The sequence below is a fragment of the Macrotis lagotis genome, chromosome 1 (assembly GCF_037893015.1).
Source record: "Macrotis lagotis isolate mMagLag1 chromosome 1, bilby.v1.9.chrom.fasta, whole genome shotgun sequence".
In the NCBI taxonomy this organism is placed as follows: domain Eukaryota; kingdom Metazoa; phylum Chordata; class Mammalia; order Peramelemorphia; family Peramelidae; genus Macrotis; species Macrotis lagotis.
Genome location: NC_133658.1, coordinates 730,199,428 through 730,219,612, shown reverse-complemented (window position 1 = coordinate 730,219,612; position 20,185 = coordinate 730,199,428). Strand labels below are relative to the sequence as shown.

Genomic DNA, 20,185 nt, shown 5'->3' with positions numbered 1-20,185 from the left:
AATCCTTTCCTCTCATTTACTCCTAAACTCTTTGCAATTTGACTTACTGACTTCTCCAGATCTCTCTGTCTCTGTCCCCATCATCATCAACAACATTGTCATCATCATCATCTGCCATGTATTTAATTATCATTTCCATGCAGATAACTTCCAGATCTAAATATCAAACCCCAATCTCTCCCCTCAGCTTTAGTACCACATCACCAGTTGTCCAGCAAATATTTTATCCTGGAGGTCTAGGAAACATCTCAAAGTTAACATGTTCAAAATTTAACTCATCTTTCTATCCAAACTCCCTCCTCTTTCAAAGTTTCCTGTGTCTATCAAAGGCACTGCCATCCTCCGGGCAACCATGTTTATAACCTAGGGATTATCCCTGTGCTTCCTCAGCCTGCATATCCAATAAGTTACCAAATCTTACCCTTTTTAGCTTCATAACTGCTCATACCCAAGCCCTTATCTCTACTCACACAGTTAGTTCAGATCTTCATTACAATAACTCTTAGGTGGTCTCCCTAGACATTGCTCCTTCACATTGCTGCTAAAGTCATTATTAAACTTTTATATGACCTTGTAAGTTCAATCAATTCTAAGGTCTTCCTGTTGACTCTAAGTTAATATGCACATTTATGTTTAACTTTTAAAGTCCTATGCAGGGGCGGAGCCAAGATGGAGACAAGAGAGCAATGTCTCTTAGAAGCTTTCTCATAAAACTTCAATAATAAGGACTGTAACTAAACTTTTTAGAGACAGAACCCACAGAGGGACCCAGTGAGGCAGTTCTCCTACTCAAGGTAACCTGGAAAAGAGCAGAAAGGCTCAGCTCCTGGGGGTCTGAGGGGTGGCCTGCCAGAGGGAAAGAACCTCAGCCTCCCAGGGGCAGCCCCAGAGCACTGGGAGCCGAGGCTCACAGCAGTGGGGGAGTCTCTGAGGCTACACCCCAGGGAGCACCAGGCACAAATTGGGGGAACAACAGGGGGACCTCTCCCAGAGGGAGCACGTGGAGCCCAGCCCTCAGGGCACACAGCGAGCAACCTGGTCTTTTGGCAACCCAGATCCAGGAACAGAAGCAGGCAGAGCTGGTAAGCAGGAGCCGCCAGGGCATGAGCCCATTGAACCTAGGGAGGGGAGTGAAGAGAGAGAGACTGCCTAGCTCTGTCTTTTGCCCCTGGAACAGGACTCTGGGGCTCTGACCACATTCAGATCCTGATTATAGTCTAGGACCCCCCATAGTACAGCAGGCCCCCTCCCACCTCAGCCCCGTGGCAGAGGGAGGCGCATATGGTCATTCACAGACTAGGAGGGAGTACAGAGCCTCACACACTGAGACCCTTGTGGGAGTGTCCCAAAAGCTCAGGAAGCACCCCAAAAACAGGCTCAGGCTGGGAAAATGACCAAGCAGAGAATCAAGAGGAAGACCATTGAGAAATATTTTGCAAATGAGCCCAAGAAGGATCAAAATACTCAGTCTAAAGATGAGGAAGCACAAGCTCCTGCATCTAAAGACTCCAAGAAAAACAGAAATTGGGCTCAGGCTATGACAGAGCTCAAAAAAGACTTTGAAAATCAAATGAGGGAGTTAGGAGAAAAACTGGGAAAAGAAAGGAGAAAGATGCAGGAAAAACATGAAAATGAAGTCAGCAGCTTAGTCAGGGAAATCCAAAAAAAATGCTGAAGAAAATAGCATGCTAAAAAACAGCTTAGGTCAAATGGATAAAACAGTTCAAAAAAGTTATTGAGGAGAAGAAATGCTTTAAAAAGCAAAATTGGCCAGATGGAAAAAAGAGATAAGAAACTCTCTGAGGAGAACAAATCCTTCAGACAAAGAATGGAACTCAGGGAGATTGATGAATTACGAGAAACCAGGATTCATTACTTCAAAACCAAAAAAAAAAATGAAAAATTAGAAGAAAATGTGAAACATCTCATTGAAAAAACAACTGATATGGAAAACAGACTTAGGAAAGATAATTTAAAAATTATTGGAATGCCTGAAAGTCATGATCAGGAAAAGAGCCTTGACATCATTTTCAAAGAATTACTACAGGAAAACTGCCCTGATATTCTAGAAGCAGAGGGCAAAATAGAAATAGAGAGAATCCACAGATCCCCCGGAGAAAGAGATCCCAAAAAACCAACCCACAGGAATATTATAGCCAAGTTCCAGAACTCCCAAGTGAAAGAGAAAATATTACAAACATCCAGAAGGACACAGTTCACATATTGTGGAGCTGCAGTCAGGATCACACAGGACTTAGCAGCAACTACATTGGAAGCCCATAGGGCTTGGAATATACCGGAAGGCAAGAGAGCTTAGAATGCAGCCAAGAATGAACTACCCAGCAAGGCTGAATGTCCTCTTCCAGGGAAAAAGATGGACTTTCAATGAACCAGGGGAATTTCAAATGTTCCTGTTAGAATGGCCAGAGCTGAACAGAAGGTTTGATCTTCAGATACAGGACCCAGGTGAAGCATGGAGATTGGAGGAGAGGGGGAAAATATGAGGGACGTAATGATGATGAACTGCATGTATTCCTGCATAGAAAAATGACACTGATAATACTCATATGAACCTTCTCAGTTAATAGAGCAGGTAGAAGGAGCTTTTATAGTTGAAGCACAGGAGAAAGCTGAATTTGAAGATAAAATGTGGTGTAAAAATGGAGTCAATAGAAAAAAAGGGAAATGTAATGCAAGAAAGAAAAAGGAGAGGGGGGAATAGGCCAAGATATCTCACATAATAAGTTTTTTCTTTATTACAATGAGCTATTGCAATGATATGGAAGGGGGGAAGGCAAGGGGAATGAGGGAATCTTTGCTGTCATCAGAGGTGGTTAGGAGAGGAAACAGCATATATACTCAATGGGGTATAGACAACTGGAGTAAGAAGGAACGGGGGGGACAGGGGGAAGGGGGGGATGTGAGTGATGGAGGACAGGATGGACCATGGAGGGAGAGTGGTCAAATATAACACATTTTCCTTTTTACTTCTTGCAAGGGGCTGGGATTGGATGGCTTGTCTGGGACCATAGGGCCAGGTGGATTCTGGGCCTGAGGGGTGGTATGGGGGCTCGGGGCCTCTTGGCCCCAGGACCAGGCATCTGTCTGCTGCACCACTCAGATACCCTACAGCAGAGTCAGAGTGAAAGGAGAGAGAAAATTTAGTACATGGTAGTGGAGAAATATGAAAGGAGGGAGTTGCAATCTGCAATGGCAATGGTGGAAAAATATGGAAGTAACTTTTGTGATGGACTTATAAAGAATGTGATCCACCCACGACAGAGTTGTTGGTGTTGGAACACAGACTGAAGCACATTTTTTATTGTTACTATTTTGAGGGGGTGCAGGGCAAATGGGGCTGGGTGGCCTGCCTGGGGCCGCATAGCTGGGTGATTGTTGGGTGTCTGAGGCTGGATTTGGACCCGGGTGCCTCTGGCTCAAGGGCTGATGCTCTATCTGCCACCCTGCCACCCCTACTATCATTACTATTTTATCTTATTTTGGGTCTTTTTTTTTCCTTTTTTCAGTTTTTGCAGGGCAGTGGGGTTGGGGTGGCTTGCATGTCACACGGCTGGGTGATTGTTGGGTGCATGGGGCCGGATGTGGGCTCGGGTGCTCCTGGCTCCAGGGCTGAGGCTCCATCCATTGCGCCACCTGGACATACCTACAATTATTACTATTTTTTTTAATTTTAATTTTTTTCTCTCCCCTTTATCACTCAAACGAGTCTATATTTTGGGGGGAGGGGGTATTCTGTTTACTCTTAAACAAGAATATTTTATTAATGTATAAAAAATTATTTGTACAAAAAGAGAATAAATAAATATTTTAAAAAAATTTTAAAAAAGAAAAAAAAGTCCTATGCAACCCAGAGCCAACATATCTTTCCAGCACTATCTGGCCTCACTTCCCCTCCCATCTCTGTAATCTTAGACTGTCCTTTCACACACTGTCCTTCATGTCTCATCACCATATTTTTTCACTGCCCATCTCCATGCCTCTCCCTTACTTCCTTTAAGATGAGACTTAAGCAATATCTTCTACATAAAGCCCTTTCTGCTCCTCCCAATTACTAATGCTGTTCTTATCTCCCAAACCACTAGAAAGGGAGATCTCAATTTTAGACACACTCTCTTCAGAGTGGAAAATATCTACTGAGAGGCAGAAAGAGAAGGGTGTGTTAGAATACAGCATTAGGTGGTGAAGTAGATGCTCTGCAGCATCCAAACACAGAAAGACACTGAAAAGAACACAAATATGTGATACTGGATTAGAAATTTTCAAATTTGGACATGGGATTTTTCTTTTCCACAGGAGCTTTGAATTAATTTGAAAATGTCTTGTTATGAAGTGGTTTTCTGAAAAGACAAATCTGGAACAATGCAATGGGCCTGTTCACAGCCTCTTGTTTCTGGGTTTTCATTTGGATGACCCTTGTTGATGGGTCCCCCATATGGGTCCAACCTCTCCAGTGTGACTAATGAAGTTTCTTTCCTCTGTCACCCTATCTAGGACCATTGAATTATATATGTTACCAAGTCAATATGCATGACTTCAGCTACAATCCATCATTTGGAAGTTGATGATGCTCCTCAAAGTCTGTTTCCAAATACAAGAAAGGGATGCCTGTAAAACATACTGAGGAGAACTAAGATGATAGATGAATTTTTTCCCCAATATGGGAATTCATTTTTTTTTTCTAATTACATTTTTGTAGCTGCTCTTCTGGATGCAGGACTTCCTACAACTTTAGTCAGAATATTTGGATTTGTGTAAAACCTCAGAGTTCTTCGTAATTGCAGACCATGCAAGGAAGAAATGTAATTAATAGCTGCTCCTAGGCAGTAGCCTGCTCTGCGCATTGGGTCTGGACTGATTAATGAGAGCTCTCCTCTCACCAGTTAGAACATGAAAACAAATTGCTTGCAAAGTCAGAATGAGATAGGCTTAACCCTGACTAATGAGACTCTTCCTTGTCTGGAGGAAAATCCCCGCCCCCCCCCCCCCCCCCCCCCCCCCCCCCCCCCCATCTACTTAATAACATTTACATGACATTACTTTTTGCCTAGCTGCTACAAATTATTGCTGTGTTGACACTGGCCTACTGAGAACAGTTGTTCCAACACTATGAAGAGGGTCCAGCTGGCCCTTTTCCCTGGTGGAAGCATCTTAAAATTGAATCTTTGCTTGAGTAGGGTGGTTACACATTTTGTGGACCTCTCTGTTTTCTGGCAGCCTCTTGGAACAATCCCTTTTCCTCATTAGGAAGATTTTTTTCTTTTGCTCTTAAATAAAGGAGATCACTCTCCCACCAACCACAAGCTCTAAATCCTTCCTTTGTAACAAAGAAGTAGTTTGGCAAACCAGTACATTGGCCTTATCTGATAATGTATGCCTCATTCTATGCCAATAATAATCCATCACTTGTCCACTAAGAGGAAGGAGGGGTGCTTTACTTTGGGTCCTCTGAAATCAAAAATGATCACTGCATTGATCAGAGTGCTGCTGTCTTTTTCATTGTTTTGAGAAGAGTCACTCTTCAGAGTTTATTCTAACCCAGTAAGAAAAGGTAAGTTGATGATCAACTAGGATGGACTTGCTCATTTTAGCAGTAAAATAATCAAAAAAAAAAAAAAATTCTAAACGACGTGATAAAAAATACTATCTATATCTAGAGAAGGAATTTTAGAGTTTGGATACAGACTACAGTTTATTATCTTCAATTTTTAAAAGTTTATATATTATATATATATTTTCCTAATTTTTTCCTTTTTGATTTGATTTTTCTTTCACAACATGATTAATTTGGCTATATCTTAATACCATTAAATACATATAACCTATATTAGATAATATATGTTTTTTATCAGGGGAGCGGGGGAGAGAGGAAGAAAAATCTGAAACTCTAAACCTCATTAAAAAAGATTGTTGGAAACTATCTTTGCATGTAGTTGGAAAAATAAATAAAATATCTTTTAAAATAATGAGGGAGGTGTACTACATGACTTCTATGGTCCCTTCCCATGTTATGATCCTGTGCTCCCAAACCCAGCCTGCAGTACACTAATTCTCATGAATACTGGTTTCATTAGTGTCCTCACCTGAAGGAAGAAGAAACTACCCCCTACTCCTAAGATTTCTATCAATATTGGGCAGGAGACTGATCTAACAATGTTTTTCTTCTCCCTAGAACTGATATCTGCCCATGAGCTTGAAAAGAAGGAATTGGAAGACAGTTTTGAAAAGCTGCGGTTGTCACTCCAGGTTAATACTTTCATTATCTACTTACGCAACTGGGGACATGTCAGCATCCTTACCCTCATCAAACATTTAGTGAGCATTCACAAGATGCAGGATACCATGCTAGACAAAGAACATTCAAAGACCTAAGTCCTTTGCCTTCAAGGAACTTGTATACTACTTGGGAAAATTGAACAGGTGATAGACAAATGTAATCAAATATAATATATGCTAAATGCTAAATATGTAGAATAAGCAGTAAGGCTTAAGGGCTTTCAGAGGAAGACAGTATTTATGAAGGCTAAAGGTTTTTTGTTTGTTTGTTTGTTTTGGATTTTTACAAGGCAAATGGAGTTAAGTGGCTTGCCCAAGGCCACACAGCTAGGTAAAGTGTCTGAGACTCCAGGGTCTGTGCTTTATCCACTGCTCCACCTAGCCGCCCCAAGGCTAAAGGTTTTAACACATGATGAGTATGCTGAACAACTTAGGGTTGTCTATGGGAGTGATATAAAGGGGGAAGTGTGGCCAGATGAAGTTATAGGCAGTAAATAGGACCCCAATTGTGAAAGACCCTGAATGATAGGTTCAAAAATGTCAACTTTATCCTATGGCCAATTGACTCTGTAGAAGGATAAAAGATGATATTTCTGTAAAAATTAATCTGGTGGCATTATAAAATGTAAAAGAGACTGGACAGAAAAAAATTCAAGGCAGAGAATTTACTAGTATACTACTATAAGAGACTGACCCCAGTGATGGCAGTGGTAGAGGATTTGGAATCAAAATACCTGAGTTTGAATTCAGATTCTGCTGACTTACTAGCAGACTGAACCAGATGTCATTTTCTTCAACTATAAAATGAAGTGATTAAACTATATAATCTCTAATAACCCATCTGGTTCTAGATTAGAATTTCAAAAGACGGGAAAAGTCAGGATATTAAAAGAGAAGGAAAGAGAAGAGTCACAGATGAATCAGAATTTTTAAACCTGAGGAGATTTGGAGAGGGAGCTGACTTAGTGGGGAAGATCTGTTAGTTTTAGATGGATTATGGTAAAATATTTTAAAATGGACTAGACTTCTCAGGAGGTAGTGAGTTGTCCCATCACTGGTTGTCTTCAAACAAAGACTTGCCAGGCATATTGAATATACACTTCTTTGGGTTTATATATGTTGGGCTGGCAGGCCATTGAGATTGTTCCCATTGAAATTCTGTGAACTAATGAAATGTCCAGTAGGCAATGAGAAAAATGGTGCTAGAAATAGGGAGGAGCAAGCAATTAGTCTTGAGGTGAATATTGGAGCTGTGGGGAGACAAGTTTGAGGGAAAAAATCAAAGAGGACCTTGAGGACAGAGCTTTGAGGATGTCACTTAGCTGTAGGAAAAAGGAGCAGACCTAAGAGACACTGAGGGGGTGGGGAGGGGGAGGAGAAAGAAAAGCCAAGAGTATCACGTAGCAAATAAGAAGACAGTCTTCCTGTGAGAACCACTTAAGAGGTTTCCATCTTTTGCTTCATTACCTCTACTAATTAATGAAGCCTATTAATGTTTGTTCTTTTGAAATATAAAAAAAATATACTCCCCTTATTGCTTGTAGCTATTCGCTGAATATTTGCTGAGTCTGGAGACCCAACCCTGCTGAGACCAAAATAGCCAGCCAAGGCCATCTTCTCTTTCTGGCCCAGATAGTTGTTTTTCCTGTTATTTCATGTATGTTCAGCAAGAAGGAAAGCTCAGTTGTGAGTTGTACTATAGAATGATTTTTTTTAGGCTGTGTTGTTTAGGGCCAGCTGTGACAATTAAGCAAAAAACATATTTTATTCTAGTGAATAAACAGAAGAAAGTAGAGGCAGAAGAAGCCCTGAGTCTTCAGCTCTCCCCATGTCCCAGGGCCCAACTGAGAAAGCCTTTCTATAGAAAGAAAAGTGTTGATTGGACCAGGTGTTCTCCAAGGTCTCTTCCAGCTTGAAATCTTCTGCTGCCACAGTAGTTGATTTGAAATACTCAGCTATGCTGCCTGATTCACCAGTTGTCCCTAGAGAGCTAGACCTGGCTTTTTCAGATGAAACTGCTGAATGAGTATTGTAGGAAGTGTGGGTCCATGAAGAAACGGGGCAAAGCTCCTGTTAAAATCGAGTCCCTTTAGTAAGTGGGGCCATCAGGTAAAACTTTGAAAAGAACCCAGGCCCTAGAGTCAGGAAGACCTGAATTCAAATTCAGCCTCTGATATTTACTAGGTATGTGATTTTGAGCAGGTCACATAACCTCTGTTTCTCTCAGTTTCCTCATTTGAGTTTTCCTCATCCTCACAAGGTTCTCATAAGGATCAAATGAGATAATATTTGTAAAGTGCAGAGTTCCTGCACTTTTTGTCATTCAGTCATTTTAGTTAGGTCTGACTCTTTGTGACCATTTGGGGTTTTCCTGGCAAAGATTCTGGAGTGGTTGCTGTTTTCTTCCCCAGCTCTGTTAAGAGATAAGGAAACTGAGGCTAACAGAGTGAAGCGACTTGCCCAGGGTCACACAGCTAGTAAGTGTCTGAGGCTGGATTTGAAAGCAGGAAGAGGAGTCTTCCTGACTCCAGGCCCAGTACATAATAGAGTATATTTAAGTATTAACTATCATCATTATGGTTACTATTAAATGTGGGAAGTCATGTCAAAACAAGTTTATCTGTTAAATGAATGGCTTTAGGCAAGCCACTTAGCCTTTCCAGGGCCCAGTCAAACTTCCTACAACTCTTAAGTTTCTGATCTGCATCAGTAGAGGTCATATCAAAACCAGGAATTCCCTACATAAATGAAATTAGGATTCTCATTGCCTTCCACCACTACTTCCAAAAAAAAAAGGTTCCCCAAGTCTTTAAGTACTTTAGGTTCTCCATTAACCAATATGCATAGACAGCTTGTTCTCTTTTTTTTCACCTGAACATGATGATGTGATAGGAAGAATGCTAATAACCCCAGCATCAGAAGAGACCTGGAATCACAGAATCAGAGGTCAAGAGCTGAGAGGGGTCGCTTCTAGCCCAACACTTCATTTTTCACAGGAGGAAACAAATCCTGTGCATTGATGGAACTTGCCTAAGGCCACATAAATATCTCACTCTGCCAGAGTTCAGCTCCTGCATCCCAGAACACTTGCAAGTCACTTAACCTCTCTGAGCCTCAGTTTCCTCATCTGTAAAGTGGGAATAATACTCCCTGAAAAATCCAGCTTATCTATCAGTTATAATATGTGCAAAGTAAATCACTGAGCCCCACTCAATATTAAATTATTAGAAAATAAGTGGCTTATTTTCCACTTTTGGTTCTCCTGGCCAGAGATAAATGCAGGATCATGGAGACACAATCTCATCTACCATCGACTAGATATGCTGATGCTGACAAAGCTTAAAATGAGAAATTGCTCCAACAAATTGCCTTCTGATTCATCTTTTGATTCTATATATAATGTGTCTTTACAGTAAACTGTCCTTTTTGTAGATTATCTTGGGAAAATGAATTAATGCCAAATTGTTCTCCACCTCCTCCATCTAACCCTCTTCTGGTCGCTCTCAGCCTTCCATTAGTGTTTCTCCTCAGTGAGCGCAGACTACTTTGAATATTAGCTCCAACCAGATTTTAATTAGAAGATAGATCTGAAAACCAACTATCCAGTACATCAAAACACAAGAAGAAATAGAAATAACTTTGTGTTATCTATGTAACAGGGGCAGGGAACCTCTTGCCCATGTATTGCTCTGATATTGTCAAGACAACCACAGGCGGGACTCAAATTTTACTAAATCTAGGAACTTTTTAGGAGTGAATTAATTAAATTATTTGACCAAATTAATTAATTAAATATCTGACCAAAAATATTTGACCAAAAACTAACCAAATGAACCTTGGCAGAAAAAAGGGTTCCCCACCAACTTCTACCCTTAGAGCAATAAAATTGGGTATTGCCTATATTTTCATTTTAAAAACTGTCAGAGTTGGACTTCACCTAAATTGTCCTTTCAGAATTGAAGTTTATTTGTTGTGAAATTCCACAACCACTTATTAAGGACACTGCCATAGATATAAGAAAGATACCAAGTTTGGACAAGGCATTTTGTGTGCCCCCCTCATCAAATCAACCCTGAGCAAGGAGCCTATATAGGGTCATAGCTTCCCCCAACCCTGGGGTAAGCTGGTTGCTGCATGGGCAAGTTCACACACTTGTTCTCTTCATTGCCCCAGTCCCAGCATAGGAGCAGCAGAAGCCATTCTATCTTCCTGATGCTTTGTCATCTTCCTACATTATAGGCTAGAAAATGGGGGACTAGGCAGAAAGATTCCATCCTAATGTTTCAGGTAAAGTGTGCGATGAGCCTTTGGGGGGAAAAAAAATCTCATTTCTGCCCTTAGTAAGTTTAGTCCTGGAGCTCCATAGAGAGACCAGAAATTTTTATAGTCTTATCTGAGAAGGTAGCAGCATGATAATATATGTACACTGGGGGGACCCAGCTGTAGTTGCCTTGGGTCTTGATTTACATTTCCCAATTCAGTTGTGTAGTAAAATCCTATTGACAGTAATATTGCCCTAATGTGTTTGCATTTGCATTTGATACCCTTGTGGGGCTTTTGTGGAAAATGAAATGAAATTAATGGAAGAAAACAAGGAAAGAAAACATGGTGTGTCTGTTGTTGGGACCAGGATTCTGGGCCCAGAGGGTATTTGTCACACACCAAAGGAGTTCATGGACCTTGCTCAGCTGCCCTTCTGAAATAAGATCGAAGATAATCCTAAAACCTAAAATATGTTTAGATCCATGTTCAGCAAGACCCTCTTCCTACTTATCATTGGTGCCAAGAGAATTAATGGGAACATCTCTGGCTCCTTATTTTTAAAGCCCTGGAATGGGGTAATTACAAGTTTTAAGTGAATGGCTAGGTTAAAGGCGGGGGAGAAGCCATCTCACCTCTCCCCTTTCCAAGGGTTTGCAACAATTTTGATGCTGTATAGGGCTAAGCATGGCAGGTTGCGGGGGGGGGGGGGGTCCAGATTGCTACGATTCCCCTGTGAGCCTGGAGAAGTGGGGAATAATTTTTGCCTGTATAGTTCCTGTTCCTTTGTCCTCTTCACTTCAAACTGTATTTAAGTACACATAACCTTCCAGTGTAATTAGAGCAGACCTAGAGTTGGGAAGACCTGAAATCAAATGTGGCCTCAGACACTAGTTTTGTGACCCTGGGTACGTCATTGAATCCTATCTGTTGCAGAAATGGCAAACCACAGGGCAGCTAGGAGGCACAGTGGATAGAACACCAGCCCTGGAATTAGGGAAACCTGTGTTCAAATTTGGCCTGACAATAATAATTTAGTGTGTGACCTTGGGCAAGTCACTTAACCCCCTTTCTTGCAAAAACAAAAAAAAATGGCAAACCACTCCAAGATCATTGCCAAGGAAACCCAAATGGGGTAATGAAGCATCGTTCACGATCGAAAGCAATGGAACATCAACACCAACACCACCTCCCTGATCCTCAATTTCCCATATCTGTTCAATGACTTAGATAGTCCCTGAGATCCTCTCCAGCTCTGGAAGTAGGTGTGTTATCCCAGGAAGAGAGCTGACCTTGCCATTAGCTGATCTGGTTTTGAAACTAGGTCTCAATATTGGGATCAGTCTTGGACCTCATGAAGCCAAGTTCACTGTTCTGAGTATCATTTTGCTCATCTGTGAAATGGGAATAATAACAGTAGCTAGCTCCCTAAAGGTGTTTTAAGGATCCAAGAGAGAATATCTGTAGTTTTGCAAAGCTTTAAATGGCTATCTAAATGTGTTATCATTATTATGTTTTGTTACTGTTATCATTGTCATTAGATTTACTATTACAACAGCCATCTAGTCACCAGGAGATTTGGTGCTGAATTTCCCCAGACAGGGAAGGTTACCAGGCTGTGGAATGAGTCACCAAGCAAGACTCTCACCCACCCCTTTCCAAAGGGCTTTACAATGAGGAAGAGCTTCCATCTGTCTGAGATAGTTGATTGTCACTCAGCCTCACATCAAGGGTGTAGACAAATTGTACATACCAGATATCTCCCCCTGTGATCTATGGAGACAGAGGCAAAAGCCTCCAATGCCAGAAGCTGGGTGGTCCCTCTGCCTGCAGAATAGCAGTGCCCTCTACCGCCTTGTTAGAGTAATAGAATGCTGCTGGCACGTGGAGATTATACTTGGCCCTGTGAAAAGTGATTTTCATGGCCCATAAATGTAGTCTTTGGGAATATGACACTGTAGCAGACATCTTCTCAGGCTAGGTGAGGAAAACTCATAAATTCTGACTTTAACCTTGGGAAAAGGGCATGAAAGAGATAGATATATATAGATAGAGACATAATTTTTTTGGACTCTGTAATTTGGATAATTATCATGATGAAGGCTCACATTTCTATGGAGTTTATAAAGTCCTTCACATAGATGATCTTCTTTGATACAGCAACCCTGGAAGGAAGGTTTTTGTTATTCCATTTCATAGATGAGAAAACTGAGGCTGAGAAAAGCTAAGTGGATTGCCCAGAATCACATAACTAGCTGTGTCTATGCTAACATCTGAACCCAGACCTCCTTTCAAGCAGCACCATAAGAGCTCTGGCTCTAGAATCAAACGACCTTGGTTCTGATCCACCCTTGACCCTGACTACCTTGGACAAATCACTAAACTTCTTTAAGCCTCAAATTCCTCATTGATAAAAGGAAGCAACTGAACCATGTGACCATGAGGTCCTCTAGGGCTAGATCTGTGAGGCCAAGTCCAGAACTCTCTCTACAATGCCACCTAAATTCAGACAAGGCATGGAAGGCCCAAGTTGGCTAGCTGATTAGCCTCGGGTCCAGGTCTTCTCTACTCTCAGCTGAGTCCTTGATCATCTCACCTCTCAGAATTGTCTACTCTGCCTCAGAATAAATTGAGTTCATATGATAGTACGACACTGATTACACAGCCGTTTTCTCCCACCAGAAGACCCACCAACAACACAGCAGCTTTCTTTACCCATCTCTAACTGGCCCCTCCAGTCTGCTATCTCTGACCCTTGACACTGTCCACCAAGTTCTCTGATCTTTTCCCACCTCTCATCCCTTGTTCTTGCTTATCTATGAACCACAGGACCAGGTTGACACCCTCACGTTCCAGAGTCATTCTCTCCGGGACCGAGCAAAACGATTTGAGGAAGCTTTGAGAAGAAACACGGAGGAGCAACTGGAGGTAATCAGCAACCTTCTAATGTCAGACATTATTGGATTGCTTATTGGGGAGGGGTATGCATTCATCTTCCCTAGGCTGGCCCATCTCCACTCTTCTGGGAGCAGCCACCAGAGCCCCTATTTTCACTCAAGAAAAAGATTCTGAGTTGATTCCTCAGAAAAGTGACAGCTCATCCTGCCAGTCCTCAGAGCTTAGCCCTGTCTGCAGCGATGCTTGGCAGCTGTGTATATCTCTGGGTCAGCCTTGCCCTAGTCCTCTGTCATGTCCACCATTAATGGTCAGTAAATGCCATGAAGCTTCTGTGGAGCCTGCTAATGTATCTCTCACATAGACTGGGGGCACCACAGCCCCTGGGCCTCTCTCCACCCCCTTCTGGTTGGGGGGGGGGGGGAGCAGGGAAGCACCCTTTGGCAAATCCACAGGCAAGTTTGGGGCCACTTTCTTAGAAAATTAGGCAAATTTTCCTGCATTCCATTTTTTTAAATGCCTGTTTTTCTTGAAACATCCTCTCTTTGTTGCTATCTAATTTCATAATCATGGTTTCTTCATCTGGGTCAGATCAGACCTTTATGAAAATGGCTTTCCTACTGTAAGCTGATTGAGCATTAAAAACAGGCAATGGTTTTATTTCATTCCCTCCATTCATCAAAGGGGAGGTAGACCAAACATCTCTGTGGGCAGGAGTTTGGGATGATCTCTGCAATTTCTTTGTTGGGTCATGCAGTCATTTGAAGACCATTCATTGGGAACCTTCTATGAGTTAGGCTGCTGGGGATACAGAGACAAACAGGAGACTCAGTTTCTTTTATTTTTTCCAATTACATATAAAGACAATTTTTAACATTTATATTTTTAAAAATTTGAGGTTCCAAATTTTTCTCCCTCCCTCTCTTTCCCTCCCTAAACAGGTAAGCAATTTGATATGGGTCCTATACACATATATGTTTATATGTAGTTTATACATTTTTTAATTCTTTATATATTTATATATGTATATATAATATATATACACATACACACACACCCATATATGTGTGTGTGTGTGTGTGTGTGTGTGTGTGCGCGCGTGCTCACATCTTGCATTCTCTTAGAGAAAATAAGTAAACCAAAAAAGGATGAAAAATATCTACAATGTAATCCATCATCAAGCATTTCTTAGATACCTGTTGTTTGCAAAGCACTGTATTGGTCACTGGCAATAAGAAGACCAGAATGCACCCATCTTCATCCTCTTATCCAGGTGTGTCCAACCTATGGCTTGTGGTCACCTGCGGCATTATTACATTTTATTCTCCTAAACATTAAATTCTCTATACAGTCCTTGACAGGCTCTGTTGGGTGAGATGGCCCAGAAGAGTTGAAAAGTTGCACACCCATGCTCTAGTCAGTCAACAGATCAGAGTTTCTGAGGCTTTTATTGTGTGTCTGGCTAAGTCAGAGGGTACAAAGAAAGACTGAACTCGAGATCCCTGTACTCCAGGAACTCTGCATATGAACAACTCTGTTCTTATAAGGGAAGAGTATAGGGCAGGTCAGGAAATTTCCAGGACTAGGGTGGGATCACAGGACGAAGTTTGCAAGGTAGGTTCAAAGTCTAATATAAGGGGGGGGACGGGAGAAAGGAGGCTGGCAGGGTCAGGAAACATCTCATGAAGGAAGTCTTATTTGAGCTGAACATTGAAGGAAATTAGGAATCGGCAGAGACAATGTGAAGGGAAAGTTTGTGCAAAGGCTTGGAGATGGGAGATGAGAAGTCAGGGAGGGGCAGCAACAGGAAGGCCTGTTTGGCCGAGTCTCAGAGTAATGTATGATAAGCCTAGAAGAATAGGTCAGAGCCCCATTGCTAAGGCCTTGAAATGCCATATGACATGGATTGTATTTTGTCCCAAGGGTGATCCCAGAGGTAATAGGGAGCCATAGGAGTTCCTCAAGCAAGGGTGTGACATGGACCTGAGCTTTCAGAATATGAATTTGGCAGCTATGTGGAGGATAGGTAGAGAGTGGAGCAACTTCAGGACCAACTGAGAGACTGACTACTACAGTAGTCTATATGAAAGGTGATGAATGCCTGAAGGAGAATGTTGACTATGTGAGCACAGAGAAGGATGGAGGAATGTAAGGATGTTGTGGATTCTTCAAGACCTAATAACTGAATAGATGTGAGGAGTGAGGGAGGCAGAAAGTTGAAGATGATGCTGAGGTTGGGAACCTGGGATGAGGCACAAGCAACAAACAAGGTCAGGAGAGGTAGCACTCGAGCTCGGCTTCAAAGGCAGATAGGGCTTTATAAGATGGAAGTCTTAAGTGGAGCTACACCCAACGAGATTTACAGCTTCCTGCACAGTCTTCTTTTCCTAGTCTACTTTGCATAAGAAAATATTCAATGTAATAGATATCAGGTTCCAAAATTTAAAAAAAAATTAAATATAAGGAAGAAAGTGCTTAGATAAAACAGATATGAAGGGAACAGCAAGTAGATAAGTCTGGCTGGAATATGGAGCATGAGAAAGAGAATGATAGAATTAGATCACATTTCTGACAACAGGAGAAAAAGGATGCTAAAAGGTTCCTTAAAAGGAAGCCTTTCATAAACATAGAACTTAAGGCAGTGGCTATCAGTCATGCATAGCAAGACGAAACAAGCAACTTCTATTCTGAGAAAAGGATTGGCCTCTGAAAAAGCCAGAGTAGTTACTAAATTCACACTATCTGCACACACTATTTCAAAAGAGTTGCTTGAATTTTGTAAGTCATTTATAAACCTAAATCATTTCTTCCCTGGTTACCAATGCCCCTCCACCAGAAATTACTCTTGGCAGTTTTCTAGTGCTATGAGTTAAAAGGGAAAATGCCGAGCTATACTGATAGAGGCAGTTTCTTCCCTTGGGAATTCCCTTTCCCATGAAATCACAAGTCTAATTCCGTGCTAGTCCCTGTGGAAGGGGTTACCATGGAGGACTAGGATTTGCTGAATCTATGATGCTGATTTATATTTCTAAGAACCATTACAAAATCACTGTTCTTTTCCTGGTTTCTGTAGGTTGCACTAGCTCCCTACCAGCACCTGGAAGAAGACATGAATAGTCTGAAGCAAGTACTAGAGATGAAGAATCAACAAATCCACCAACAGGAAAAGAAGATTATTGAGCTGGAAAAGCTGGTCAGTTCTTGCCTTTATCTGGGAGAGTCTACTTCATTCTATTTTCTGTGATCCTTCCAAAAGATTCTGGCCTGAGCACTGTCCTAAGTAAATTGGCTGTGCTTCTGTAGGATTTTTCAGCTCTCAGAATCTTCTGGTTTGAAAACCACCTTCACAAGTACAGGGCAGGAGGATATGTGGTCACGCTTCAGTTTTAAAAAAAATATCTATGGGCTTTGGGAGGTGGGGAGACCATAAGTTAGATATGAATCAGTAGTATGATGGGGCAGCTACAAAAACAAATGTAATCTTGGTTTGCTTTAAGAAGGGTATAGCTTCTACGAACAGGAAATGCTGTTCCTGTTGGTTCTGCCCTTATCAGTCTTCATATGAAGCATTATTTTGGTTCTAGCCACCACTGGATAAGAAGGACATTGATAAGCTACAAAGTGTCCAGAAGAGGGCAACCTGGACAGTCAAGAACCTTGAGTCTGCTACAGGAGGATTACTTGAAGAAACTGGGGACTTTTAGCCTTGAAAAGAGAAGACTTAAGGGAAGGGGGGAGGGGGGAGAATGAAACCTGTCTTCAGGTACTTCAAGGACCCTCGAGGGGAAGAGGTATTAGAGGGATTGTTCTATCTGAACACCAGGACTGACTGAGGCGAAACTTGCTCAGAGACAAATGTGGACCATGTGTCAGAGGAAGAAGGAGAAGCAAAAGGCATAGGTATCTTTTACAAATGTTTGATCCTCACAACAACTCTGTGGAGTAGGCATTATTATTACCCTCATTATATAGTTGAGGAAACTGAGGCAAACAGAGGTCAAGTGACATGCCCGGAGTCGCACAACAAGTAAGAATCAGAGACTGGCTTTGAACTCAGATTTTCCTGGTGCTCCATCCACCAGCCACCCCCCTTGGAAAAACTTTAGAACAGTTAGAGTTATCCAAAGGTAGGCTGCTTTGGGAGATTTTGATCTGTACCCGCTCAACATGATATAAGAAATTTGAGGGGGGCAGCTAGGTATATAGAGTAGTGGCCCCAGACCCAGACACCCCCCACAGGCTGTGTGACCCTGGGCAAATCACTTAATTCTCATTGCCTTCAAAAATTAAAAAGAAAGAAAGAGAAATTTAATCAATTCCCTCCTTCTTGGGAAAGGCGTGATGAGTGTATGTCAGTGATGTCATCAGTTCTCTACAGGTGATTTTGACTAGTATCTATCACTAATCAGCTCTAATGAGCTGGGATACTCATCCACCATTGGTCCAAGTATTCTACTGAGACAAAGGAATTCTGCACAATTAGCTCAGAGCCTTTATCAAATAAAGTCACTTGTTTTCATTTACATTTTCCAAATCATCTAGCAGACTGCTTCCAAATAAAGGCTCCAATCCAAGTTGAGTTAGGGACATTCTTAAGAGTGGCTCTTTTAGGTGCAGATCATTTTTTTCTCTACCAGTTCAATAAATTATTTCCTTCTGTAATTCAAAACCACTGAGAAAATCTTGGTAATAGCCTCTGAATTTTCTATAATTTTTCTAACCTAACAAAGGGAAGATTGCCACAGCATCATCAAGGTGAGATAGTCTCCTATGCAGTTTGTCTTAGTGGACCCTATCCTAGCAGAAGCTAGAAAAACATTTCATTAATATGTTTTCAAGTGAGATTTTCTTTCTTCTCCGGAAGGGGCCAGATGAGGTGTAGCTAGGTGGACAGTGGTTAAGTAACAGGCCTAGAGTCAGATACTTAATAGTTGAGTGACTCTAGGCAAGTCTCTTAACCCTGAATCTCAACTCAGTTAACCTCATCTGTAAAATGAGCTAGAGAAGGAAATGGCAAAACTACTCCAATACTTTTGCAAAGAAAACCCCCAAATAGTCACCCGGAATTAAAATAAATGCTGGGCTCTATTGTCCCAAATTTGCCTGCCACATTCTGACCAAGGCTCACCCAGGCTGTCACGAGGTAAGTAAGCAGGGGGCTTGAACTGGGGCAGAGCATCAAGGCCTTATTGCATCTAGTTCCTAGGAGTCTGGGTACTAAGGGTCCTAGGAAACATGGAGTCCAGGGCAATGATGCTGACCTGAGCTGCGTCCTTGCAGTGATCTCAAAAACATTTCTTTATAGGCTGAAAAGAATATTATCCTAGAAGAAAAAATCCAAGTGCTCCAACAGCAAAATGAAGACCTCAAAGCAAGAATTGACCAGAACACTGTGGTCACAAGGTGTGTAGGTTTAAGAATTCTAATCTCCTGAATGAATATAAATCCTCTGAAGGTAGGAGCAGGCCAGAGCAGAGGGTCTGGTAAACAGTAGGTGCTTCTTCACTTCTCTCAGTTGGCTTTGGAGATCTGCTGCTTGCTCCCAACCACCCTCTTCTTTGGCCAAGCTGGGAAAGGCCACCAGTAGGAGACAAGCTCTCACCCTGATTCCTGCTTTTTCCCTTCTGAATGTTTTCTGTTCTGAGAGTAAGGGGCCTGCCTGAAATCAAAACCCAGAACCTCTGGATTCTCAAATCCTCCTTTTCCTTGGGGCCAGGTTATGTTCCCAAATCCTGAGATGGACACAGAGCACTTTGAGAAGGAAGACAAGGGCCAGGGGCAGTCTGCAGCTCTGGGAGCAGGCTACAGTTAACCCTGGTTCCAGATCACTAGGACCAGGGATTTGGCTCAAGGGCATAGAAACAAGTTTGGCACCCCTTTCCTTAGGAGAGGCCCGAGGGTGGAATGTGCCCCTGGGCAAGAGGGAGTGCACAAGAATGTGGTTCTGCAAGCCTCCCGGACCTCCCCCAGGTGGATCACAGATCTCACTGCCTCCAGTCTCCCATCCCAAGTGATTTCCTGGTCTGGCACTGTTCCCTGCCCTGCCCTTTGGCCAGGATGGCCTCTACCCTCTTCCTGCCCCCTCTGGCTATGTTATTGCCCTGGCCTTGCCTGTCCCCAGTCCATGCTGCTCACTCTTCCCAACAAGCTGATGGTCCAGCTTGGGGGAACACCTCCCCAACCAGAGTCTGGGCTGGGTGTGCCCCCCTGCCCAATACCATCATCTTCCCCAATTCTGCAGAACTGCAAGGTCCACCTCTTCATTTGACAGAAACCTAGGGTAGGGTCTGCTACTAGTTTTTGTATTTTCTTTCTATACCTGGAGAAACAGAGCTTAGGTCCTCTTGTGTGCAGGGTCACCTTCTAGCTGGAAGTGCATGAGAAGCCACAGTGTGCTCATTCACCTTCTGTAGTGCCAAGAAACATTTCTTTCTATTTTGACAAAGAAGACTAGAGTAATCCTGTTCCCTACCCAGGCTTCAGCCCACCCAGGCTCACCTGCTGTCACTTTGTTGTTGGTGTGCCTTCATATCGCCCTCTAATGCTTGACCCTCCCAACTGTGATGGAAAAATCTGAAGAACCACAAAAAAGCTGTTTGAACTATATGGAAGACAGACACTAAATGAAGAGAGCCACTAGAAGTCAATATTATTATTGCCACTAATTAGGAAGGTGATCAGCACCTCTGCCAACATAGGGGGCAAGAGAGTAAATGTTAGGGGTGATTTCAGACTT

At 42.3% G+C, this 20,185-nt stretch overlaps 1 protein-coding gene across 6 annotated transcripts in view; it reads left to right on the top strand.

The window, feature by feature from the left end:
• MTUS2 (microtubule associated scaffold protein 2) overlaps positions 1-20,185 on the top strand; it is a 675,509-nt gene that overhangs the window by 648,607 nt on the left and 6,717 nt on the right. For all 6 annotated transcript variants that reach the window (XM_074216122.1, XM_074216124.1, XM_074216121.1 and 3 more), the window contains 4 exons: positions 6,191-6,264; positions 13,384-13,482; positions 16,523-16,642; positions 18,755-18,852. In XM_074216122.1, coding sequence (XP_074072223.1) covers positions 6,191-6,264; positions 13,384-13,482; positions 16,523-16,642; positions 18,755-18,852 — 391 coding nt within the window. The remainder of the gene's footprint in view (positions 1-6,190; positions 6,265-13,383; positions 13,483-16,522; positions 16,643-18,754; positions 18,853-20,185) is intronic.